This window comes from Podarcis pityusensis (genome assembly GCF_964106645.2).
Source record: "Podarcis pityusensis genome assembly, chromosome: 14".
NCBI lineage: Eukaryota > Metazoa > Chordata > Lepidosauria > Squamata > Lacertidae > Podarcis > Podarcis pityusensis.
The window spans coordinates 38,993,019-39,019,578 of record NC_138039.1 but is presented as its reverse complement, the minus strand read 5'-3'; the positions used below and the strand labels follow the sequence as shown (position 1 = coordinate 39,019,578).

The 26,560-nt window shown below is 45.5% G+C and overlaps 2 protein-coding genes across 3 annotated transcripts in view; both read right to left on the bottom strand.

The window, feature by feature from the left end:
* BNC1 (basonuclin zinc finger protein 1) overlaps positions 1-26,560 on the bottom strand; it is a 309,802-nt gene that overhangs the window by 114,162 nt on the left and 169,080 nt on the right. The window lies entirely within an intron of this gene.
* LOC308462704 (UPF0235 protein C15orf40 homolog) lies at positions 15,426-23,458 on the bottom strand. Its single transcript, XM_080980598.1, has 5 exons — positions 23,412-23,458; positions 21,782-21,947; positions 18,642-18,768; positions 17,179-17,306; positions 15,426-15,904 (listed from the first exon to the last, which is right to left on the bottom strand). Exons 1-5 carry the CDS (start codon positions 23,441-23,443, stop codon positions 15,812-15,814), a joined length of 546 nt encoding a protein of 181 aa, XP_080836724.1. The 5' UTR covers positions 23,444-23,458; the 3' UTR covers positions 15,426-15,811.

Sequence of the window (26,560 nt, the reverse complement as noted above, 5' to 3'; positions counted from 1 at the left end):
GGCGGGGGGGGACGCCTCCTCCCGCCGCCCGGCATCGGAACGAAGCTCCGATGCCGGGCGGGGGGGCGGGGACACCTTCTCCCGCCGCCCAGCTTCGGATGGCTTTCCTGAAGACTTGGGGTGGGAGGAGGGTTTTCCTTCCCACCGCCAACATTCAGAATGCTGTTCTGAATGTTGGCGGTGGGGAGGAAAAACCCTCCTCCCACGCAAGCCCCGGGAACAGAGGGAAAGCGCTGCGCGCCTTCCCCTCTGTTCCCGTACCTGTCCTGAAGGCTTGCGGTGGGGAGAAAAGCCCTTCTCCGCACCACCAGCCTGGCAAGCGGTTTCCCTAGGAACGCATTAATTGATTTTCAATGCATTCCTATGGGAAACCGTGCTTCGCAAGACGAAAAACTCGCAAGAAGAAAAAACTTGCGGAATGAATTAATTTCGTCTTGCGAGGCACCACTGTACTTGCATCCACAACAGTGACCAGAGAAGGAATGACTGCTGGGAGGAGCAGAGAGAAAGAAATACCATGGTGCATTTGAAGCAGCAAAAGCAAACACCTTTTTTGCTTTTATTATGTATTTCGTGTTCTCGTTTTGTATTTTTATGTTGTGAACTGCCCTGTGATCTTCAGATAATGGGCAGTATACGAATAATAATAATAATAATAATAATAATAATAATAATAGACCAATGGTCTGGTCCAGGATACGGCTACGTCCTAGGTTTTGTCCATGCTGAGGCAGAAAATTATGTTGCGCCGTCCAGCTATCCTGCCTGATACTTAATAGTATAACACACAGAGTTCTATTTTGAGCCTTCTCCCTATTCGCCCACCACCTCCTTTCTCTTAAGAGCACCATTGCATTACTTCCCAGCAGGACAGAGACAGGTTCACTGAGCTCAGGCACAAAAGCGACAGTTTCCTAATGGATCTGCTCACTACTTCCTTTTGGTGCTGGCTGGCAGCTTTAAATAAGGATTAAAATTAAAACTCCCAGATAAATGCAAAAGCTCAGGCAGGGGACAGCTTAGCACTCTGCCACCCAGTGGCCGCTGCTTGAATGGCAGGCTCGTTCCAAAAGCAGCGCTGCGTACTCTGGGGCCTTCTTGTGTACCCGTGCTAAATAAATTAAATGCAAGCTCTGCAGCAAGAGAAGCTGCATTTTGCAACCTCAATGAATCACACAAAATCATGACATTTGCAGGAGTATGCGAAATAAGAACACTATATTTTGTCATTCTTGGGGAGGCCCAAGTAGGTACAGTGGTACCTCGGGTTAAGTACTTAATTCGCTCCGGAGGTCTGTTCTTAACCTGAAACTGTTCTTAACCTGAAGCACCACTTTAGCTAATGGGGCCTCCCGCTGCTGCCGCGACGCCGGAGCACGATTTCTGTTCTCATCCTGAAGCAAAGTTCTTAACCTGAAGCACTATTTCTGGGTTAGTGGAGTCTGTAACCTGAAGCATATGTAACCTGAAGCGTATGTAACCTGAGGTACCACTGTATACAGGACTCTGAAGTTAGGCCAGCTCTAGATTTGAGGTAGGGGGACGGGTGAGGGGAGGCTCCCTTTTACATTGGAGAGCCCCCTCCCTGGCTTACTTGCTGGTGGAAGCAAGCAACAGCAGTGCTGCAATCTATCTATCTGCCCACTATTTTAATTATCCAAAGACACCTGATATAGCACCAGCCTGGTGCATTGCAGGGAATTTAAAAGTGTGTGGGGGGGTACCCTTTTAACTTCCATGTGGGGCCTGCTGGGGCTCTAGTAACTTCCCAAAGATGCCAGCTGCTGATACAAAGCCTGCCCTGACATCTCTTTCTGTCCCCCACGACCCACAACGTTTTGCTGGAAAACTTTGTCTGGCAATCCGTTTGCCTCTTGGGTATCACAAGACCTAGGCCCTGCAATTTTCAAGCTTGTCTTACAACCACCCAGGTTATAAAGGCTGCCTTTTAAAGATGTTGGCAACCATTGCCACTTTTCTTTTCTTTTCAGTTTTCCTATGAAAGCATGGCGACGCTGCCTACGTGTTCAGATTTGGGCCGGACAACAGGGCCGCCCGTGCCTTTGTAAGTTCAAAAGCTGACAACTACTCCAGGTGCTTTGGGGGCTGCCCTTGAGAGCTGCAGATGGGTCAATGTGGTGATTCACCTCCTGATAAAGGTAAAGGGACCCCTGACTGTTAGGTCCAGTCGCGGACGACTCTGGGGTTGCGTGCTCATCTGGCTTTATTGGCCAAGGGAGCCGGCATACAGCTTCTGGGTCATGTGGCCACTTAGCGTGACTAAGCCACTTCTGGTGAACTAGAGCAGTGCACGGAAACGCCGTTTACCTTCCCGCCGGAGCGGTACCTATTTATCTACTTGCACTTTGATGTGCTTTCGAACTGCTAGTTTGGCAGGAGCAGGGACCGAGCAACGGGAGCTCACCCCATCGCGGGGATTCGAACCGCCGACCTTCTGATCGGCAAGTCCTGGGCTCTGTGGTTTAGACCACAGCGCCACCTGCGTCCTTAAAACAACTTCTGATAGGGCCACTCAAAAGACATTGCTGCTGCTTCCAGGCTCAGGTTCAAGGTGTTCTTTAACATTAGCTGATGATAATCTGCTGAAGCATCTGTCCAGCAGCTGCAGCAGCTGGTTATAATGGCTTGGGTCCAGCATTGTCTATGGACCATTTCACAGGAGACATTATTGCTCCTACGTGGAGATGATCTCGAGGCAGAGACAGTGTACGATATATACAGTGGTACCTCGGGTTAAGTACTTAATTCGTTCTGGAGGTCCGTTCTTAACCTGAAACTGTTCTTAACCTGAAGCACCACTTTAGCTAATGGGGCCTCCCACTACCGTCGCAACACCGGAGCACAATTTCTGTTCTCATCCTGAAGCAAAATTCTTATCCCGAGGTACTATTTCTGGGTTAGCGGAGTCTGTAACCTGAAGCATATGTAACCTGAAGCGTATGTAACCCGAGGTACCACTGTATTGTGTAAAGTACACTGTGAAAGTTTGGATGTCGGGAAGGTGCTATAACCCCCAAGAGCACTAAACTAGTTCCAAGCAGCCCAAGGAACATTTGCAGTGCTCCAATTTCACACTAAAGACTCATTACCTTCAACAGCAATTCTGCAAAGCGGAAACGTTAATAGGAAAGCCGCTCCATGCTGCAGTAAAGAGGCAGCCGGCAGAGTCCTTGGGGAAATTGTCTAGGCCAGAAAGTCTCCTATCACCGCCTGACTGCCATTTAGAACAGGAACACTTCCATAGTCTCAAGGACCATTCAATTCTCCAGACAACTATTGGGGAGGCAAGAGATTGTTGCTTTTCTCACGCACAAATGGACCACCTCTCAGATGAGCAGGCTCAATGCTAAGTTGGGTGCCGTTTTAGCAGTATAGAGATTTACAGTCCTGGAGCTCAAGCGCAGAGAAAGAGCTGAGATGTTACATACAAAATCGAAGCAGGGGGAAAGGAAGAGTACCATCACGGGAGAATTTCCAACAGCTTGACTCCTTGTTTTTGAAGCTTTACAACAGGATTGGGGAACCTGTGGCCCTCCATATGTTGTTGGCCTATGACTCTCACCTTCCCCCATTGTTGGTCCTATTGACTGGGGCTGATCGGAGTAGGAGTCTGACAACATCTGGAGCACCAGAGGCTCCCCATCCCTGTCTTATTAAGAAGGTGTTGTAAGAAAGAGACTGAGAATAGCACCATAGACTGCTGCCCAAAGGGACAGTGGTCCTCTGAGGAAACATCTGTTCAGGCTAACTTGATTTGTTGCAGAAATGGCTGCAATGGCTTGATTCTAGAAGATCTGGAACAAAGGTGAAACTCTTTGAATGGCCTTGAAGGGAGATGTAATGTTGTTACCTTCATAGTATTGGAATGCTGCTGGGTTTCTGGTATACTATAAGTGTTTGGATTTGATATCCCGCTTTATCACTACCCGAAGGAGTCTCAAAGCGGCTAACAATCTCCTTTCCTTTCCTCCCCCACAACAAACACTCTGTGAGGTGAGTGGGGCTGAGAGACTTCAGAGAAGTGTGACTGGCCCAAGGTCACCCAGCAGCTGCATGTGGAGGAGCGGGGAATTGAACCCGGTTCACCAGATTATGAGTCCACCGCTCTTAACCACTACACCACACTGGCTCCCTGTGATGTAGTGGTCCCAGCAGCTCCTACTATTAAATTTGCTGTCACTGTGGAATCATTCTTGCAGTTCTTGATTTTCTGGTGCACTGTTGTTTTCATTCTTTGCATGTTTGACTCCAACTTATTCTCCAAGGAAACTGAAGATGGCTCAGTGGTAGAGCACTTGTTTTGTATGATGAAAGTCTCAGGTTCCAGCCCCAGTATCTACAGGTAGGGCTAGGACAGAACCCTGCCTGAGACCTTGGAGAGCTGCTGCCAGTCAGTGTAGACTCTACTGAGTTGGATGAACCAAGGGTCTGGTTAGGTATAAGTCAGCTTCCTAAGTTCTTATTAAATAATAGTACAACATGAAAGAAAGGAACTGCACACTAGCCAATAAAACACAAATTGACAAATCCAGGAGTCATTAAAACAAACATTACCTACGCCAGCATAAAAGTTATTTCATGAGCCTAATAATAATAATAATAATAATAATAATAATAATTTATTACATATACCCAGCCCATCTGGTTGGGCCTCCCCTGCCACCCTGGGCGGCTTCCAACAGGATATTAAAAACACAATAAAACATCAAACATTAACAACTTCCCTAAACAGGGTTTCCTTCAGCAATCCTCTTAAAGTCAGATAGTTGTTTATTTCCTTGACATCTGGTGGAAGCGCATTCCACAGGGTGGGCGCCACTACCAAGAAGGCCCTCTGCCTGGTTCCCTGCAACTGCACTTCTTGCAGGGAAGGGATCCACCAGAAGGCCCTTGAAGCTGGACCTCAGTGTCTGGGCTGAATGATGGGGGTGAAGATGCTCCTTCAGGTATACTGGGCCGAGGCCATTTAAGTCTTTAAAGGTCAGCACCAATTGTGCTTGGAAATGTACTGGGAGCCTTAGTACAAATGCATGTGTCAAAGAGGTCAGGCATGGAATGCCCTGAGTGAGGAATTAATTCTTTAAAGTGCACTTACAAGTTAGGGAAAGGCATGTCCATCAGTCCTACGTCTCTCAGCTACCCAATGAGGCAGTTGGCAAAACAGTTTATGCATCTCCCCCAACCAAGCTGCAGGCAGGCAAGCGAAGACTCCACCTGTGTGTAGCCTCCTCCTCCTCCTGTTTCAATCCTCTTCAGGTCATGAGAGACAGCAGAGAAGGAGAGGTGGGAGCAAGAGAAGAAGGAAGAGGTGTGAAACCCTTTGACTCTCAACCAGCCCGACTTCTCTCTCCCTCCTCCTCCACCTGTTCTTCACTCTCCAATCCTGCAACTTCTCCTGCCTCTGACTCTCATCTTCTGGCTGTTGCAGGCTACCCCAGTTCACTGCTCCCATCTTCCAAGCCAGCCTCCAACCCCTGCTTCTCTTGGTACCCATTCATCAGTATCCAGCCACCACTCCTCAGGGTCCAGCGAGTCCCTGACATTGTGTCTTCCCTGGGGGCCTGAGAAGACACAATGGTGTCCACCTTGCTTGGTGGAGGGTTCCACAGGATGGGCGCCTCAGCAGGAGAAAGTCCAGTTGATACTGGCTTTGTCTAAGGAGGGCCTCAGATAATGAGTGGAGCATGCTGAGAGGACCACATGGAAGACCACAGTCTTTGAGCTACCGTGGTCCCAATCCATTACTCCAGAAGTTGACTGTAGCCCATTAGCTGGCCCTTCCCTGTTTCAGAAGAGTGTTCTGCAAGTGCGGTGTTGACTTTTAGTTGTCCTTGGCTTTTAAATGGCCTCGCAGGAGTGATAACCTGATTTGAGAAGCAAGATGACTAGGCTAAAATGGAGCATCCTTATTAAGCAGAAATTAGCTGAATCAAATTGGCCGAACAAGCCCCATGTGCAAAGCAACTGTCGATGCCTCTCAGTCAGTAGCTGGCTCAGTAATGGGTTTCTAGAGCGAAAAGGAAGAGCTCCAGGTTATTAGGGACAGACTTGCACTTTCTTTGTTAATAATGAGAGAGAGAGAGAGAGAGAGAAGGCAGCTAAAGACTGCTTGACAATTCTCTTCTGGGGGAAAGGGGAAGTGCCTTCTAGTTGTTTCATTGCAATTTCGCTTCCAGCAGGATGTCATTTGGTGAACAGCCAAGACCTGGGATGTGCTCTGGATTCTGAGCTGTCAGATGCATTAGAAGCCCTGAGATGTGCACTTTGCAAAAGGGTAAATGCTAGCGGGGAGCTGCAAAACCCCAGCCCAGTTCTAAAAGTCAAGGCAAGCCGGCCTTCTGCTGACGGTGCAGGTGGCAAAAAGGGCCATTTCTGAATCTGCAGGTTGCCAAGAGACCCTTCAACAGACAGAATGCTTGCAGACTTACATTAGATGGATGAGTCTGGGTTTCAGGGAGAGACAAAACTTTTTCATGGAAATACAGCAGGGCTGTGTGTATGCAGTGACTTGCACAGAATGCGGTGTGTGAAATGACATACAAAAACTCAGCTTGCTTTTTTGAAAATAATAAAAGAAAAATCCATAAAACTCACTTCTTCTGGCTACAAAGAAATGGTGGTCATGGCTAACTGAAACTCCAGAAGGCAGGAAGCCAGCAGAAAAAAGCTTTCCAGTGGGTGATGTAGCTCCTTGCTCCCAGTGGTGCAGTTAAGACAATTTTAGACTCTGCACTTAATGTTCTTACAAAGGGTGGTAATCCTCAGATGGTAATACAATGGTACCTTGGGTTACAGACGCTTCAGGTTACAGACTCTGCTAACCCAGAAATAGTACCTCGGGTTAAGAACTTTGCTTCAGGATGAGAACAGAAATCATGTGGTAATGGTGCGACGGCAGCAGGAGGCCCCATTAGCTAAAGTGATACCTCAGGTTAAGAACAGTTTCAGGTTACGAACGGACCTCCGGAACGAATTAAGTTCTTAACCCGAGGGACCACTGTTGTCAGGGAACTGACATCGGAGCTAGAGGCGGAGGGAAGGCTCTCAAATGATGCTGGAGAAGGGCCCAGCAGGGAGAGAGGCAGCTCAGCAGAGGGGGAAGCAATTCAGCGCTACACCAGGAATAAAGGGGGGCAGATGGGGGAATCGGCGAGAGGGCTCCCAGACTCTTCACCGGACACCAGCGGGGAGAGCACGGGTCCTCCGCTACCCACGCCCTCCCTGCGCAGAAGACTTCCGCACAGAGAGAGTAGGAGGAGACTGGGTGTCAAACAACTTTTATGTTGGAAAAGGTTTAAGAAACGCCCACTGACGGATTCTGCTAGCGACTGAGGCAGCCACGAAGTGAAGGGCTGTGCAGACTGAAAGGTTTAACAAGGCAACAAAGCCAGGAGAGGCGGCAACTTACGCACGAGCAACCCATACTCTTTACAACTGTATATGTTTCTTCACTTACTTCAAAATTCAGCAAGCTGCTCCTGCTAAATTTAGGGCCCTCCTGCCTATCTAGCTGAGTTCTGGACTTCTGCCCCAAAGCCTGGCCCTGGTGCATATATCTTAGTCTTCATTGCCAACTGAAATGAAGCCCTTATTAGTGCACTGAGAGCTCATTTTATGGCATACCGTGAATCGTGGGGTTTGCACTGGCAAACGTTTACCAGTGTTTGGCACCATTTTCAAGTGAATTGGACAATGTCAGGTTTTGGGCAAAACCGTGACCCCCCGCGGGTTAGGGCGCCAAGGGGTCATTTTCACAGGGAGCTGCAACTAAATGACTCCAGGTTTTTCCTCGCTTCCCGGTGCCAAAAGGGCTATTCTGGACTTACCAGTTTGCAACCTTTTGGAGCCCAAATGGTTTGTAAGTGACTGTGCTCCTGAACAAGGGACCAAACAGCTAGCGTGAAAGTATGCAAACAGAACAATGAATCTCGTGAAAAGAAAAGTTTTTAAGATGCGGAACAGAGGAAGCTGAAATAAACCGAAGCTCAGCTGGTCAAGGCTGTTTTAGAGGCACCCAAAGAGGAAATAATAAGAATAAGGTGACATAATGAAGACAAAGTTCCTAGCTTACTACTTCCCAGTAAAATAGCAGCTGTGGGTTACTGAAAAGGATGTCAATTTCAACGGCTTATTAAGATGGATGAAGGAGAGCAAAGAAAAGGTGCAATGGGAGGTTTTGTGCAGGAAGGTGGAGAGGGATGCAAATGAAAGCAGCTGAAAGACTGATTCAGAGAGTAGCATTTGGGGGAATAAGTGAATCCTTTTAAGTAGGAAGGAACATGGTGCAGTCAATACAGGACTTTGGTCCAGGGTCTCAAATAAAAGAATGAGCAGGAGGCAGCAGGGATGGTTTAACTATATCTTGATATAAGTGATGGCATGGGCATTAATCACCTAAAGACCATTAAGTCCAGAATCTAAAATTACTTAACTGCACCACTCAGCAAGAAGAAGAACATGAACACAGTCATTTAAGGTGAACTACAAAGTTAAAAGGGAAGCCTGCCTAAATAGTGCAAGGGGAAAAGTAAATCAGACAATCAAAACTCAGGCAATTAAATCAGCTAAAGCACAATCCTATGCACACTTTTCTGGAAGTAAACCTCATCTAACACAAGTTGGGATTGACTTCTGAGGGAACTTGCATAGCATTGCAGCAGACTTTCTGACAGCCTTAGCATGGAAAAATGATAAGTAATTCATATCAGAGTTATTGCTGCCACTGAGACACAGAGAACATGAGAAAGGACATAAATGAATAAAACCAAGAGAGACAAATGAGGTGATAATTAAGCTGGGTTTTAGCTGAGACTGGAATACACTGATTGGTGGCAGAGATTTGAAAGCTGCTTTTTTCTCAGTTCAAGTCCCAGAGAGGCCAGTTGCTGCCATATCTTAGTTCCCACTGTCTCCAAGATCGCAGGCAGCGCTCCCCACCTGCTCACAGCATTTCCTCAAGGAAAGCCCCTTACTTTTCCAGTACAGGTCAAAGGAGTGAATATCCTCCAGCTCAATGGCCACACAGAAAGTCCCGTTGGCTTTACACTGCTATTTGACAAACCATGGAATCAGTGGTATAAGTGGGAGTCTCTGACAGACACAAATCATCGAGCTGACAGCGTGTCAGGCCTACTGTATTTTGAAATGAGCGCCTCAGTACCTAAGGCACCCTTGGCCACGTATGTACAAGGCAAGAAACCCAATATGATGGGAAAGCAAAGAACCAGAAAACCCAGTTTTCAAACATGCAGTCAGAAAACATTAATGCCAAAGGAGAGCTGGAACGCAGAACATAGCAAGATCAGAATTCACATTCTCTTATGAGATGTTTCTCCCGGGCTTGTGGATGGGGAACAGCAGGGGGAGAAAAGGTTCATACAGTTGCATCTTCACTGTAATAGGTACAGGTGGGAGACTGGAAATGGTTCCTCATATGCAGATATGAAGTACCAATGCATATTTACCCATACCAAATGGCAGCAAGTATACTAATATACTACGGGAGAGAGATTCTTACTAACACGAGAACAAAACAGGTCTTCCAAATGTTGTTCAGGAACCGAGCTTGAAGGCAGATAATCATTTCTAAGGGAACTGTGAGTAGAATGGACAGAGGCCTTGTTCCCCTTGGTGTAGTCATGCATTTCTTTTTCAGCATGAGGTCCAGGCCTGGAGCCTCTGCCCTGTTGCTGATGGGAAGTTCCAAAGCTGTTGCAGCAGCCCAAGTGGGACTTTTTGAGTTTCTGGTCCATGGTCTCTCTAGATTCAGAGATGCTAATACAGCTTCCTGCCAGGGGTGCAAGAGATGGGGGGGGGGGGCACCAATATGGCTCCACGCCAAGAACACACAGGAGCCTAGTTACGCCTCTGCCCTAAGATAGTTGGATAGAAGAATGGATAGAAGAATGTTAAACTGTAACTGCTTTTACATGTTTTTAATGATAATTGTTTTTTAACTGTTTTAACTGTTTTAGAATGGCTTGGCTTTTAAATTGTGCATCTGCCATTCTCAGCTCCTTTGGAAGAAAGAGTTGGATATAAATTCAATTATTAATATTATTAATAAATTAGCATATGAAAAGTTGATGCATATCAATGTCTTTTTTTGTGGGTGATGCATTTCCTCTTTATTTGGAAAAGTAACACCCACCGTCTCCCAAAGTCACATTCAGTGAGACTCTAACATGTCAACTTTGTTCTTCTGCTCGGCTTCTGGAGGAAAAAAATTCAAAGAAACCCCGCACTTGCCAAAACATCATAGAACCAGGAAGCAAAGCCTCAGCACCACTTACAAGGCTCAGATGAGAGACCCTGTGAATGATCCCCACCCTAGCTGGAATGCTCCAGATGTTTTGGATGTGTTAGACTAGGACCTGCGAAAGCAGGGTTCAAATCCCAAACTCAGCCATGAAGTCCACTGGGTGACCTTGGGCCAGTTCCTCTCTTTCTCTCAGCCCAACACAGAGGAACAAATGAAACCGGTCCATTCAGTTCAGTATTGTCTACACCACTGGTCTTCAGCTGGTGGGTTGGCACCCACTAACATGCTGCAGCCCAGTCCAAGGTGGGTTGCAACAAGAGCGCTACCACCCTGCAAATATATGGGAAAAGATTAAGAAATGGGTCCCCAAATGCATGTATGATTCAAAGTAGGTCCTGGGTCTTCAAAGGCTGAAGATACTTGGTTTGCGCTGATGGGCAGCAGCCCTCCAAGATTTCAGGCAGGACCTCTCCCAGTCCCACCAGGAGATGCTGGGGACTGAACCTGATGCCTTCTGCATGCTAAGCAGTTGTTCTGCCACTGAGCTATGGCCCTAGCTCACAATATTGCTGTCAGGATAAAATGGAGAAGGTGGAGGCTGAAGTGTGTATGCTCTGTGGAGGAAAGGTGGGATAGAAGTATAAGAAGGAATAAAGTGTGTCAACTAGCCTATAAGTGAATAAACTACAGTATATTTTTAACTTCCTCTCCTCATAATTTGTATATAAATTATAAAAGTGGTATATAAATTTTGTTAAATGAAAAAAAAGAGGAAATGTTCAGACTTTCAAACAGTATGTTATGCCTGAGCCTTCATTGCTGAAACTCCCAACAGCATTTTCATGCTCACAAACACCTGATGAAGGAACCATTGTGACATAACACATTCAAGCAGAGTGAAGGGGCAACAGGCTGTCAACAGTGGCAGTAGTTGGGGGCTCCCATCTATTCAAAAGCCACATAGAGTCTTTTCATACTGCCTGAGGAATTAATCCCTTATTTAACGTTCATAATTGCTGGATCGATTTAACAGGACTGGAGCTAACCTTTGCTTGGATTTAGCACCATTGATAGGGAACTGCCTGCTGCGTCCTCCACTTTGAAGTCACCCTGGTCTTTGGGCCTCCAGCACCTTCTTCAGCATGTCCAACCCATCTAAGAGGCATATGATACTGGTGTTCTACTGGGTTAGGAAGAAGCCCCTGACAGAGAAGCTGTGCTCTACCATCTCGGCCAGACCTTCTGCCTCTGCACCGGCTTGCAACACTCCTCACATTTCACCCTACTTCACGAGGAGCAAGACACAACCCGCTCCGCTCAGGAGGTCCAGCAGGCACAAGGTGCTGCAATTTCTGAATCTCACCGACCCCATGTTTTTAAGATCTGTCACTGGCAGCGTTGGCCGGAAGAGAGCCCGCAGGCGTGGCAAGCAAAAGAAGACTCCAGCAGAAACAGGAAAAGGGGTGAGGGCTAGGCTAGAGGCAAGAAGGCTCCAAAGCTATTTGCGGGGTGGGATTGCTTTGGAAGATGCCTTCTCACAATCTCTACCCTTGAACCACGTAAAGACATAAGAAGTGCCTGCTGGATGAGGCCACATTGGCCTGTCTAGTCCAGCATCCTGTTCTCACAATGGCCAACCAGAGGCCTGCGGAAACAAGAGCATTCTGTATTCCCTTCCTGCATCTTCCAGCAACTACTATTCACAAACGTTACTGCCACTGACTGTGGAGGTAGAGCATAGCCATCGTGCCTAGTGGCCATTGATAGCCTTCTCCTGCATAAAACCATCCAAGTTGGTGGCCATCACAGCTTTCTGTGGGATTGAGCTTCCAGAGGGGTAGCTGAGCATGCCTGCTGCAGCAAAAACAGGCATCATTAAAAGCACATTTCTCCCAAAGAATCCTGGGAACTACAGTTTGTAAAGGGTGCTACAAATTGTAGCTATGTGGTAGAAGGGTAATCTACAGTTCCCATGATTCTTACAGGGGAGAAGCAATAATGCTTTTAATGTATGGTGTGTACACAGCCTCAAATTAGCTACGCCAGCTCTGTAATACTAGAGCAAAGATTATAGTGCATATTGTTGTTGTTGTTGTTGTTGTTGTACTTTTATAAATATTATAAAACCCATTCCTGTAAGCCATGTAGTCTGGAATAAACTCAGTCACCCCTCCCATCATTAATTGTAGTCATAGGAGTTCCTACATGCAAATGGAGTTTATTAATAATAACTAATAACGACTTGGGAAAGAACCTCCTGAAGCTTCGGAAAGACCAGAAAGGTTAGTTGATATGCTGCAGGGACGACCTCTAAAGGTGTGCGTGTGTGCTGAACTTAATTACCCAGCAGGTGCCCTTTCGCAAAGTCTTCTTTTGTCCTTTTGAACAACAGCCATGGGAAAGTTGCAAGTTTAAGAAGAAAGACGGGTGAGAGGAGAGGTTGCTTGACCCTGTGCCCCCCCCCCCGGCATTTTTCTGATTCAAAACCTCCCACCAACACCGCAGGCTGCTTTTCTACTAGGTGGGGAGGGGTGTTGGATCTGCTTCCCTGCCTTGAAGAAAGGCGCAGGTCAGATGTGTGCCCAGACCTGGCCACGCTTCGCAAGAGAGGTGTGTTGGTTCAAGGTGGCCACGCTGCCTGCAACTTGCACTCCTTCCTGACGTGTCTTCCCCAAACCCCTTCTTCCAGAGGCTGTGCTGAAGTTTTCCATCACGTGGAACACAAACTCGCGGAACTACCTCGAGGCTCAGGCAGTGGTGGAAACCCTCCTCAAGCATGAGACGCCAGAGAGCCTCTTGCAATACAAAGGGATCAAAGCAGCTGTGGAGTCTCTCCTACCATACACGGCACTCCAGAGGCCGGGCTGCAGGCCTCCATGTTCCTCGATTTCATGTGCTGCCTGACACCACCAAGTGGGACGAGGAGACGGACACGTGATGAGCTTTGGGTGCCAGTGACATGCGGGGCAGAAGAGCTGGACACTCCTGCCAAGTTGGCACTGCTCTCACCGGTGGAATATGTTGACTTGGTTTGTAAACCCCCCCCCCCCAACACACAAATGTACGTTTTTCATTTTGTAAAGGAATAAATTTCCCAAGAGTGTCTTCCTACATACATCCCTTCCCCATCCCGTTTAAAAATGAAATAAAATTCTTTAGCATTCTGAGTTTTCAGAATGAAATAATACTCCATTCTTAGCTTTGTGTGTCCCTGGGTTTGTGGTTCCTTAGATGAATGTCCTCTTTCCTTCTTCTTTTGGAAGCTTGGATGAGGTTGCATTGGCCTTCCTCAACTCATTGCCTTCCAGATGTTTTGGACTACGACTCCCATAAGCCCCACCCATCATGCTTATGCTGCCTGGGGGTGAGGGGGAGCTATGGCCTAAAATGGCCAAGCCAGTTGAGGCTGAGGGGGAGCCAGAGTTCAAAATGGCCGTGCTGCTGGTGGTAAGGAATAGGGAAGAGAAGCCAGCTTCCCTCTTTAGCTTCACTATGAAAATAGGCAGCGGCCCTGACCACCAGAGGCCATATCAGAAGACGGGAAAGCAAGTGGGGATTGCCCAGAGGACAACATTATGGCTATAAAAGAGGCAGCCCAACACTAGGTGGGGCGGTCTGGAGATTATGAGGTGTTTGCGAGGAGTTGACGTTCAATTAGCTTCACAAAGAGCCTTAAGCAAAGGTGATAAACAGTGCTGTGGTGACTGTGCCCTTGGCTCTGTGTGAGGCAAACCGTGGGTCACAGGAGGTGAAAGAAGGGTTTGTTGACAGCCCGGCCCACCACATAACACTTGCAGTGAAACAGATCCTCCACCCGGTTCCATTTCAAGGTATCCAGTGGCTTGGTGTTCAGTGTTGTTCTGAGCCCCCGAGGTGGGGGGGGTACAACAATTAAAGCACAATACTAAAAGCAGTTTAAAGCATCTTAAAATCTCAGAAATAAAGTGGGTCCTAAAACTATACGCCTTGTGAATCAAAAGGATATGAAAGGATTGGCTATTTTTTTTTATTTAAATGCACCCTATTACAACCAGTTTAACTTTGTTCTTCTGCTCGGCTTCTGGAGGAAAAAAATTCAAAGAAACCCCGCACTTGCCTAAACATCTTAGAACCAGGAAGCAAAGGCTCAGCACCATTTACAAGGCTCCGACGAGAGACCATGTGAATGATCCCCACCCTAGCTGGAATGCTCCAGATGTTTTGGATGTGTTAGACTAGGACCTGCGAAAGCAGGGTTCAAATCCCAAATTCAGCCATGAAGTTCACTGGGTGACCTTGGGCCAGTTCCTCTCTTTCTCTCAGCCCAACATCGAGTAACACATGAAACCGGTCCATTCAGTTCAGTATTGTCTACACCACTGGTCTTCAGCTGGTGGGTTGGCACCCACTAACATGCTGTAGCCTGATCCAAGGTGGGTTGCAACAAGACCCAGAACCTTCTTCGAATCATGCATGCATTTGGGGACCCATTTCTTAATCTTTTCCCATATATTTGCAGGGTGATAGTCTTTGGCTAAACAGGTTTTACAAATTATTAAACCACGGCAACCTGCAAAACCTATTTTCTAGAGACGTTCTTGGGTTGAGTGCACACACAGGCAACTAAGTTCAACATTTTAACACTTCCAAAAACAGTAATCTGCTTCCAGGCTACTATATAAAACGCTATTTGGAGAACTTCCAGCAGTGACCCATCAAAAAGGATCACCTTGCCCCACATGCAGTGCTCCCCCCCCCCCGGTACCTAAGAGTACTTAAGGGTACGCGGTACCGGCACTTACTTCAACAACTTCATGGTGAGTACCGGCACACACACCACCCCCCGCATATATAAAAAAGAGAGCACTGCCCGATGTGCTCATTTGCCCACATCAGTTTGCTGAACTGCCACTTTTACAAGTGCCACATTATGCTTGTTCTGCATTTCCAAGTCACTGATCCTTAGTTTGGTAGCACCTACTCTTCGGAACTCCCTGCCCATTGATGTTAGACAGGTGCCTTCGCTGTGTTGATTTCAGCACCTGCTACACACTTTAGGTGAGTCTACCTACCCAGACGTGTAATTTGAATATCATTTTTTTATGTGTATCTGCTTTAAAAACTGTTGGTTTTATTTATATTCTCATCAATGTTATGTCAGCTAGTTTTTAACATTTGTTTTTATTGGTGATTTTAATGAATAGTTGCTATTGTCCAATGTAAACCACTTAGGAGGTTTACGTCAATTAAGCAGTATATAAATTCTGGCAATAAAATAATATCGATTATACCACAATTTTCATCTTTTCCAATTAATGAAGTCTTGGAGTCCTGAGGCTCTCTCAAATAACATTAGGTTTTGTACCTTGTGTTATGACATTAGTGTATCCACACCTTGTAAATTCATCTTTGCGGTTGTCTACAGATGCATGTTAAGCTTCTCTGCCACCTTTTAAAATGTGCTCTCCTGTGTATAACCTTCTTTGTCCTTCACCTTCAGCAAAACGACCTGCTGAGACGACTTTGCTCATTTATTGCTTTGGAAAAGTCTCAGCTGGCAGCTTCTTTTCTCAGCTTCTCTAAAACTTCATCGGGAGTCACTGGTGCCAAAATCTTCACTACTTTTTCTCGAGATTTGCCTCCCTGTTTTAATAAAAAAGCAAATAACTTTAAGATGATTTCACACATTAACACCTGCATATTTTGACGACCTTTCTACATGGGACTCCTGGTCATCTCCAATCCAAGTTTCTGACCAAGTTTCTGTGCCTGCTTAGCTACAGCAATGCTACAGCATCAGCTGCTATCAGGCACTCACTGGACTCCTTAAAGAGTTTGAAAAAGTCATGGACAATATTTAAAGGATCAATTAATGTGAATGACAATAATGAACAGAGAATTGGACTACAAACCCGGTCACTCCTGACCATTAGCCATGCTTGCTGGAGCTGATGGCAGAGAGAATTGTAGAGTTGGAAAGGGTCATGAGGGTCATCTAGTCAAACCCTCTGCTTTGCAGGAATATCAGATGGTCCATGACAGATGGTCGTCCAACCTTTGTTTAAAGGCCTCCAATGAAGGAGAGTCCACCACCTTCTGAGGGAGTCCATTCCAGTGTCGAACAGCTCTTACTGTCAGAAAGTTCTTCCCGATGTTCAGTTGGAATCTCCCTTCTTCAGTGTTCGAAACTCCCATTGTTCTAGGCATGTTTTGTGAAGGAATTTCATTAGCACGAGTGGTTTCCGAGCTCTGGGAACAGTACTACGCCTAAGATTTCAGATTAAAACTGCAGAGTGGAAGGAAAGGAGGACCTTTTTCTGCCTCCCCACTTCCAGCTACTCTCTGAAGACCCTCTTATGAATATTAGGGGGGTGGACAGGGAAAGAACTAGACCATGTGAAAAATGAACATAATATTTCAGCTGCAGTTCATTCATTTTCAGCTTTGAATTCTTATAAAAAAGGCATGCCTAGACATTCTGTTGTTGCACCCATAACTTAGGTTTAAGGTGCCGTTTAGCTCCTAGCTTTCATATATCAGTTTCTAACATTGCCTTTCTTGTAACTTGAAGCCATTGGTTCATGTTCTACCCTCCGGAGCAGGAGAAAACAAGCTTGCTCCATCTCCCATGCGACAGCCCTTTAGATATTTGAAGATAGTTATCATATCTCCTCCTCTTCTACGTCCATCAACATCTCTTCCAAGGCCTGTGGTTAGACAGCCATTTCTAGTTCTTCAAGACAACCTTTTGCAGGAATCGGTCCCCTCCTACTTTTTACCGTATATCAGTTGGATTAAGAGCGTTCCCCATGCTGGTAAAATGAAAGTTGGCAAAAGTGACCTGCCATGGTTAATCAGCATGAATAAGTTTCAAGAGCCCCACATATAACATATTAAAAAGAGAGAGAATGGAATACCTTCTCCAACACAACCTCGCTCTTCTTAACCTCGAGGACCTTAGAGAGGTAGCGACATAGCTCTGCATTGGCCTCCCCTTCGGAAGGAGGAGCAGCAATAGCCACACCCACTGCATCTGTTGTCACATCTGCAAGGAGTATTTTAAGGCTTTTATTACTCAGATACTCATTAAGCTTTTTGTGATGTTCAAACCATAAAATGCTTCTTTGGAAACTTTCATATACCATCAACATGAAACTCGCGGGTGAGATCATCTGGTGATCTGGGGTAAACACACATTGCAAACAAGAACGGTGAAGTGCTAAATTGGTGTTGACTGAGATATTAAGATGAGCCCTGCTGAATCAGGCCAAAGGCCCATCTGCTACAGTATCCTGTTCTCACTGTGTTCAAACAGCCAGGAAGCCCACATAACAGTGTTCTTCTCTCTACTTGTGTTCCCCAGCAACTGGCATTGACTACGGTTTATGGACTGGTTAAGTGCTAATAAGCTTAAAGTTTTACCCAGATAAAACACTAGATGAGTGGAGTTCACCCTGTTTGGGGCCAAATTACACTTCCTGTGAAGAACGTTCCAGTTTTACCAGTTTAGGATGGTTCACTTGCTGTATCCCTATCTAAGCTGAAATAGGCTGACTTCAGTGATCCATGCTCTGGCAGCTTCAAGGTTAGACTACTGCAATGCATTCTACATGGGCCTGTCTTCTGAAGATAATCTGGAACCTGCAGTTACTTCAGAACAAACCTCCTAGATTACTAACAGGGACTGATCATATTATAGTGGAGATTTGTCCACTGCACTGGAACTTGGTCAATTTCCAGACCCAATTCAAAGTACTAGTTTGACCTTTGAAGTCCTTTACAGCTTGAATCTGGGGTATCTACCCATAAACTGAAGGCATCATCAGAGGGTTTTTTCTCAGAGTGCCCCACTATGTGAAGTGTGTTGGCTACTAGGGGGAAAACCTATTCAGCAACGGCACCCCATCTTTGAGATGCCTTTGCCAAAGAGGTTAGCCTAGCATCAACTTTAATCCCATTTGGCACCAGGCACAAACATTTTCATTTCCCCAAGCTTTTAAACCATGCTGATTCATTTTGTTTTATCCTAGTTTATGTACAAACCTTTAGTGCTGTTTTATGGATGTGTTGTTTTCATTAGCTTCACATACTTTATCATATAAAAAAATGGGGAAAAATGAGAATTTTTATCGTGCTTTTCTACCCCCCTTAACACATGTAACAGCTGTAAGGCAGTTCACCCTCCCATTCCTTCTTTTCCAATAAATGGACCCTCAGATGAGTTGCTGAGTACTGGCCGCTCAGAGGGCCTTTTGCATCCAGTCCACATCTAAGTTCTAGGAGTTTTCTGCCTCTTTCAGGAACCAACCCAAGATTTGCACAAAGAAAATTTCCCATAACAAGGAATTAAAAACATTATCCCCTCCAACTTCCAACATACCTGTTACAGCATTTTGTTTGGAGCCAGGTTTGGCATGGACAGAGATGGTAACGGAGCCACTTTTATCTGTTGCCACAGGGCCTGAAGGAACCGAAGACTTTGCTATATCCTTACTCTGTGTTTTTCCCTTAAAACAGAACAGAGAAACATGATGAGCCAGAGAGTGCAGGCAGGGGAAGCAAAGTTGAAAAAGCCTCATGTTTTACTTTGCTTTTAATTTAAATATTTTATTGTATAGGTTTTGTTAATTTTCACTGCATTTTATTGCACAGTAAACATTTAAACAGGCTGTATCATTGTGATTTGAATTGTATAATGTCATTTTAAAAATAAAACATTGCTATAACATATGCTGCCTTGTAAAGACTGCCTTGAAAGGCAGCTTAAGCATATCTGAAACTACAATATTAAGACTGCTGAATCAAATGGCTTGCAAAAAGTTTCAAAGGCATTGACTCATCTCTGCCAAATGTATCTCTACCCAGAAGTTCACAAACCCCAGGTAATAGGCAGCATCCCCACCCCCTAAAAATTCAAACTATCTCCTAATTTCAGTTGCTGACTGGCTGTGAGAACTGGCTTCTGCTATCATAAGTCTGTTTTGTCTGGTATGTTTCACAAGAACCTTTGTAACCATTTCCAGTAGCTGCATCAGTCAGACACAGCAAAGTTAACAAGAGTCCTGTGGAATAACAAATTTTGTTAACTTTGGTGAACTAGGCTGCACTCCATTAAGACGCATGAAGCATAATCCTCACTTGCATAAAGATGTGGTGGTGGGGGGAGGAAGCTTTAAGAACTGCAGCCAATGGGAAGTGAAAAGCAAAAAGTAGAGGGACAAATCATTAAAAAGTTTATTGGAATGTTGCAATTCTGTTAAGTTTTCTGGATCTAACGGAACTGTCCACCACTTTTGGCATTAGCCCTTTTGGCATTTCATTTCCCTCTGACCCAGGCTTCCTCAACCTCAGCCTTCCAGATGTTTTGAGACTACAATTCCCATCATCCCTGACCACTGGTCCTGCTAGCTAGGGATCATGGGAGTTGTAGGCCAAAAACATCTGGAGGGTCGAGGTTGAGGAAGCCTGCTCTGATCTAACTGATTACAACTTCTAGGCTGTTGCAAGGGATGGGGAAGGGGTGGTGGTGCTGTTACTGATTTTTTTAATAAAAAAAAACTCATTATAATTTATGTGGAAATCATTCAATTTGGTTGTGCTCTTTACGCGTTTTATTTATTTTGTTACGTTTGCAGTTATGTGATTTCCCCCCCCCCCCGAAATGTTGTAAGCTGCCTTGAGCAGGGCCTTAACTATGGAAAAGCGGCAGACAAAATTAGGCATGCATGCCGGTATGCGTCTGATGAGCTCATGCCACAATATTATTTATTCGTCTCTAAGGTGCCATTATATTATTCTGTCTAATAATTCTGTGATTCTAAGATAGGGTTGCCATATCTCCAAAAGTGAAAATCAGGTCAGAATTGTTGAGCTTTGCGCCCGCCCCAAGTTGTTGAGTTGTGTTTGTGTGTGTGTTTTAGAGGAATCAAAGTCGTCAAACTTTTTTTTCCATAAAAGCTACAAGAATTTTTGAGGTGTCAAAAAATGTTATTTATGTATGCCACTATTGCGGCCCGTGTTTCGTTGGCCCAAAAATGGAAAATGAGCGAGGTCCCAAATAAAGAAGAGTGGCAACTTAAACCGCTGGAATATGAGCAGCTTGTGGACCTAACATACAGAATAAGAGAACAAGAAGAACATACATTTGAAGAAGATTGAAAAATGTTTATTGAATATATGGGGGGGGGGATTGTGTACACTTGAAAACATTGGCATTAAGATAAATTCAACAGTGCAGACAAGTTTTGATGGATGTAATAAGGGAATACTGACTGGTTTAGTTTATGTAAAATATGCAGGGATTTATGGTATGCAATAATGAACCATGGAAAGAGAAGAAGGGAAGTCATTGACATTTTAATGTTGTTTAAATGAATATTCTAAATTGCAAAGCAGAAAATTTAATAAAAATTATATGCACATATGCACACACAAAAAGTATTTTTGAGTTTTGGAGCTTTTTTTATGTGCTTTGGCACAATTTAACCCACTGCAGGTTTTCCAGGACATCTGTTGTTCTGTGAACCGCCCTGAGATCTCCGGGTCTAGGGTGGTGTATGTACATATATTATTATTATTATTAATATATATATTATTTATAGGGACGTGGGTGGCGCTGTGGGTTAAACCACAGAGCCTAGGGCTTGCTGATCGAAAGGTCGGCGGTTTGAATCCCCGCGACGGAGTGAGCTCCCGTTGCTCGGTCCCTGCTCCTGCCCACCTAGCAGTTCGAAAGCACATCAAAGTGCAAGTAGATAAATAGGTACCGCTCCGGCGGGAAGGTAAATGGCATTTCCGTGCGCTGCTCTGGTTCGCCAGAAGCGGCTTAGTCATGCTGGCCACATGATCTGGAAGCCGTACGCCGGCTCCCTCGGCCAATGAAGCGAGATGAGCGCAGCAACCCCAGTCGGTCACGACAGGGGTCCCTTATACAGTGGTACCTCAGGTTAAGTACTTAATTTGTTCCGGAGGTCCGTACTTAACCTGAAACTGTTCTTAACCTGAAGCACCACTTTAGCTAATGGGGCCTCCTGCTGCCGCCGCGCTGCCGGAGCACGATTTCTGTTCTTATCCTGAAGCAAAGTTCTTAACCTGAAGCACTATTTCTGGGTTAATGGAGTGTGTAACCTGAAGCGGATGTAACCTGAAGTGTATGTAACCCGAGGTACCACTGTACCTATATTATTTATATATATGTTGATTTGCCCGGTTTCCGAAAAATAATTCAAGACTCCCTTTTCGGAGGCGAACTGCAGGACATGTCCTGGGAAACCCGGACGTATGGCAGCCCTATCTAAGGCGAGGGTTGCACTAAGCCTTGGGAGGCCACGAAGCTCACTGCACCATCCCTGCCTCGCTCTCTGCCTAGCCTACCTCACAGGGTTGTTGTGAGGCTTGGGCTGAGGAAGGGGGAGACCCACGTGCGCCCCCTGGAGGCACACGACGTCTTTTACATTTCAACCTTCGGACCCTCAGGGCGGCTAGTCTGGAAGCTCGGAGCCTCCGCGCTCTCCGACCGACCTTCTTAGGCATGGTGGCGTCGCCGCCGCCTCCGTATCCCCTCAGCCCACCGGCCGCAGCAGCCCAGGGAAGGTTCCGCGAACCCGGACGGGAAGCGAGAAGGGCCAACCCAGCCATTCCCCGTACATCACTTCCGGCAACAGAGCAGCCCGTTCTCCTCGTAGAGCTAAGGAGAAGAGAAAAGGGTAGACTGATATGCAGGGCCTTAAACGGCGGGTTTCTTCGCGCTCTCCATGTGCTGCAGCTGCTCAGATAGAGACAACGACGGAGGCTGTTCAGACTTTGGTAGGCGCTGGTTGGCCGAGTGAAAAGGAGGACATTTCGTGCTGATGCAGAAATGGGCATTTCCATCCCCCTTCCTCTTATGGAATCGTACAGTTGGGAAGGGTCCCAGGGTCATCTAGTCCAACCCTTCAGGGTAAAAGTCCTTTACACGTGATATATGCCCAGGAGTGGAAAGAGGACACAGTACCAATACCAACAATAAGTATTAGGAATAATAACAATTTATCAGTTTATATAAAAATGTATGAGAGTATCTTATATTGCATTTTTTTTGTATGCATATATATAATAATAATAATGATAATAATATATATTTTTATTTATACCTCACCCTTCCCGGTTCAAAAACCGGACTCAGGGCGGCTAACAACAAATTTAAAACACTTAATTATAAAAGCAGCATAAAATACAGTATAAAAATATGAATAACAATAAAATTCAAAAATCAATTTAGGGGAAATCTCTCTCTCTCTCTCTCTCTCTCTCACACACACACACACACCTTTGTTGTTCTTTTTTTCTCCCCCTCACTTTTCCTTTCCCCCCTGTATCGCTTCATTTCTTTTAATTTAAAATACCTCAATTAAAAATAAATAAATAAATAAATAAATACCAACAAAGGAAGAATGGCAGATGAAACTAATAGAATGTGTAGAAATGGCAAGGTATGAGAGATTGGAAATGTTTTGTAGATCATTTGACGGGGATGGGGTGGGGAATTGCAAGCGTATTAAAAAGTTAACAGTAACAGAGTAAATTCAGCAGTAGCAATCATTGAGATATAAAAATGAGGAAATGAAAAGATAGGGATTCATTAGAACATGTAGTGGAAAAGAAAATAATGACGTGAACCATGGAAAGTGGGGGGGGGGGGAGTCAAAACTAAATGTGCATTTGGCACTTGGATTATTATCTATTGTTTTAAGTGTAAAAATGAAAATGATAATTTTTAAAAAGTCCTTTATACAAATATCAGTGTGTTTCATGCCATCTTCCAGAATGTGATCTAAACACTGTCTTCCAATAATGTCTCTGACACTGTAGATTTATTGTCTCCCCCCCCAACCCGCCCCCCCCTTTTGCTGCTTAAAGACCAGTTCCTTCAAGAAGAGGCGCTTGCCCAGTTTGCTCATCCTGTGCTTGGCATCAGTGCAGTAGCTAATGGAGCTCACAGCAGTTTACACCTACCCCCCCACCCCCATGCTGCACTGTTAAATGTGGTCCCTTTCTCCAGACTTAGAAACTTGCAAATTAAGTCTGGGAGACAGCTTTAGCAAAAGCCCCTGTTTGGGCAATAATTAAGCCAGGGCAGTCACTTTTCAAAGCAAGTGGGCTGCAAGAGTACCTCGATGCAGTGGGGCAACACTGCCTTGTCATGGGGAAAGGGGAGCGAGGCCAGGCTCCAGCAGGGTCCTAAGAGCCCTTCCATCTTCTTCCCAAAGCTGGGAGAATGCTAACTAGACTATGAGGAGGTGGGAGGAGTCTAGGACCCTATCAGAACCCCATGCCTCCTTCCCAAAGTCCAGCACCTCAATTACCTGACTTTGGGAAGGCAGCATAAGGGCTAGGTAAAGGGACCCCTGACCATTAGGTCCAGTCGTGGCCGACTCGGGTTGCGGCGCTCATCTAGCTTTATTGGCCGAGGGAGCCGGCGTACAGCTTTCGGGTCATGTGGCCAGCATGACTAAGCCGCTTCTGGCGAACCAGAGCAGCGCACGGAAACGCCGTTTACCTTCCCGCCGGAGCGGTACCTCTTTATCTACTTGCACTTTGACGTGCTTTCGAATTGCTAGGTTAGCAGGAGCAGGGACTGAGCAACCCGAGCTCACCCCGTCGTGGGGATTCGAACCGCCGACCTTCCGGCTGGCTCTGTGGTTTAACCCACAGCGCCACCTGCGTCCCTGTATAAGGGCTGCAGGGAGTCAAATGTGGTTGACTGCCACAAAAAAGCCTTGAAGGCTGCATGTGGCCCTTGGCCTGCACATTGCACCACCATGCTCCAAGCCAAACCTTATCTTAATACAGAGTAGCATTGAGGCATCAGATCAAGGCCTGCATTTTAAAATGAGCTTAAAAAATATATTTGCAAATGTTTGTATGTCTCATGCCAGACATAAAGCAGCTGGCTGAGTATTCTGGCAGTTGTTTATCTTCTTGATCAAGGGCCCCCCTGATCTATAGGGTTGTAAAAGGAAATTACAGGCTGGGAGCAAAGGTTACAGTGACCATACATATTACAGAATACAATCAAGCTGCAAAAACACTAATTAAGAGTTGGTAAATAGTGAAATTTATTGTTTATTAGAAAATAATACCATGTGCCTCCCATTAGACTCGAGTCATATTTTCCTAAGGTTAAAGGGCAAGAGCTAATGGGGAAAGCAGCTGGCTAGGAAAGGGAGTTGTAAACTAAAGAGGCTGCTTTCGAAGCTGTTTTACTGAGTTCTTTTTGCTTTGAAAAGGCCTTTTCTTCTAAAAAGCTATATATGTTATGTATGAAATATATTGGCTTAAATGTAAGTATGCAAAGGATTTAGAAAGTAAGAAATGTTAGATTCTTATGTTAGATTCTTATTTCATTGATGGTGTGTGAGAAGGTGAACCCAAGATCTCTGTTTAAGATAAAAATTTAAAACCATGAGCCATCTGTTTTAGCCAACTGTTTTGGAGTGAATAGGGCAATAGGGCAAAGATGATCTGATAATTAAGGTGCCTTGTCGAGGCAAATGTAAGATATATGGCTACTTTTCTGCCATTTATGGATAGAAGGAAATATAGCTCTTTGTCTCCCATAAAAGGTAATAGGAAATGGGTGTATCTTTTATGATTGGTTCTAGCAAACAGCCAATAGGAATTTCAACCAGGCTGATTGGACAGAGGCAGCCAAAGGAGGAGCAAGGGGGCTGGGCTGAGGAAATATAAGTGCTGGCCATCAGGGCTGGAGTGGGCAGAGCTTTGGTATCCATATACCACTGTGTCTCTCATTTATTTGTCTGACAAATAAATTATTATTTTAATTTCTCTATTGCTGCGTTGAATATTTCATTCCAGCTAAGCGTTAACCACAAGCAGGGTGCTACAGCATGGGGGCAAGAATAACCAGGGAGGTGGAGCAAAGCAGTTGCAAGCTTCTCTCCTGCAAGGTTTGAGTTAGCGTGATGTGCAAGCCAAGCCATGGTAAAAACATCTAAGGTGTAAACCAGAAAGACAGGGAACCCATGGTCCACCTAATGTTATTGGTCTGCAACTCCCAGCTTCCTTCACAATGCTTGATGGGGCTGATGGAGGAAGTCTGTTTTCTATCCTTCCTCATTTTATTTTATTTTTTAAAAAATTGATGGCAAAACATTCTAAGGGTCTAGGCACAAGGTGATGAGAAGCAGAATTCAGTCTCCCAACCCATCCAAGTCCTAAAGGTAAAGGGACTCCTGACCATTAGGTCCAGTCGTGACCAACTCTGGGGTTGCGGCACTCATCTTGCTTTATTGGCCGAGGGAGCCGGCGTACAGCTTCCGGGTCATGTGGCCAGCATGACTAAGCCACTTCTGGCGAACCAGAGCAGCGCACAGAAATGCCGTTGACCTTCCCACCGGAGCGGTACCTATTGATCTACTTGCACGTTGATGTGCTTTCGAACTGCTAGGTGGGCACGAGCTGGGACCGAGCAACGGGAGCTCACCCCGTCGCGGGGATTCAAACCGCCGACCTTTCGATCAGCAAGCCCTAGGCTCTGTGGTTTAACCCACAGCGCCACCCACGTCCCTATAAATAATATATATATTAATAATAATAATATATGTACATACACCACCCTAGACCCGGAGATCTCAGGGCGGTTCACAGAACAACAAATGTCCTGGAAAACCTGTGGTTTAACCCACAGCGCCACCCACGTCCCATCCAAGTCCTAACCCGGCCCAATCTTGCTTAGCTTCCACAATTGGGTAACGTTTATGGTAGTATGGTCACATGTGATTTAGTCATAAATCCAGGTACACAGAAGATTTTTCTAGGGCTGACACTTTTCACATATGGTACTAACCACCTCAACAGAAAAGGCAGCATTTCAGACAGTTGTGATATGTAATACAGCAGCTGCTTGCTTCACTGATCACAGACATTTGTGGCACATTTTCAATGAGATCTTCTCAAAGATGAAGTCACCTCTGTCTTTTTCACTAGCCTGATCCATAGCTCACTGAACGAGCAGAGGCATGCATTAATGATCAAAGCAGCTTTGAAAAATGCTGCTATGACAGCAGCTTCCAATCAAATCACCATGGAACTAGTTTTTGAGGCCAAGGGAACTTTGCAATCCTGTTCATTTTTACCTCTGAAAAAGGCCCATTACTCAGCACAATGGTACTTTTAAAGTAGATTTTGCAATACAGAGTAAGGATTAAAGTGACAAGCTTTTCAGATCCTAGCAAACAGCTATACCTTACCGAGGTGATAAGACTTGTGTTTGAGTTGTAGCATTTCAGACTCTTAAAA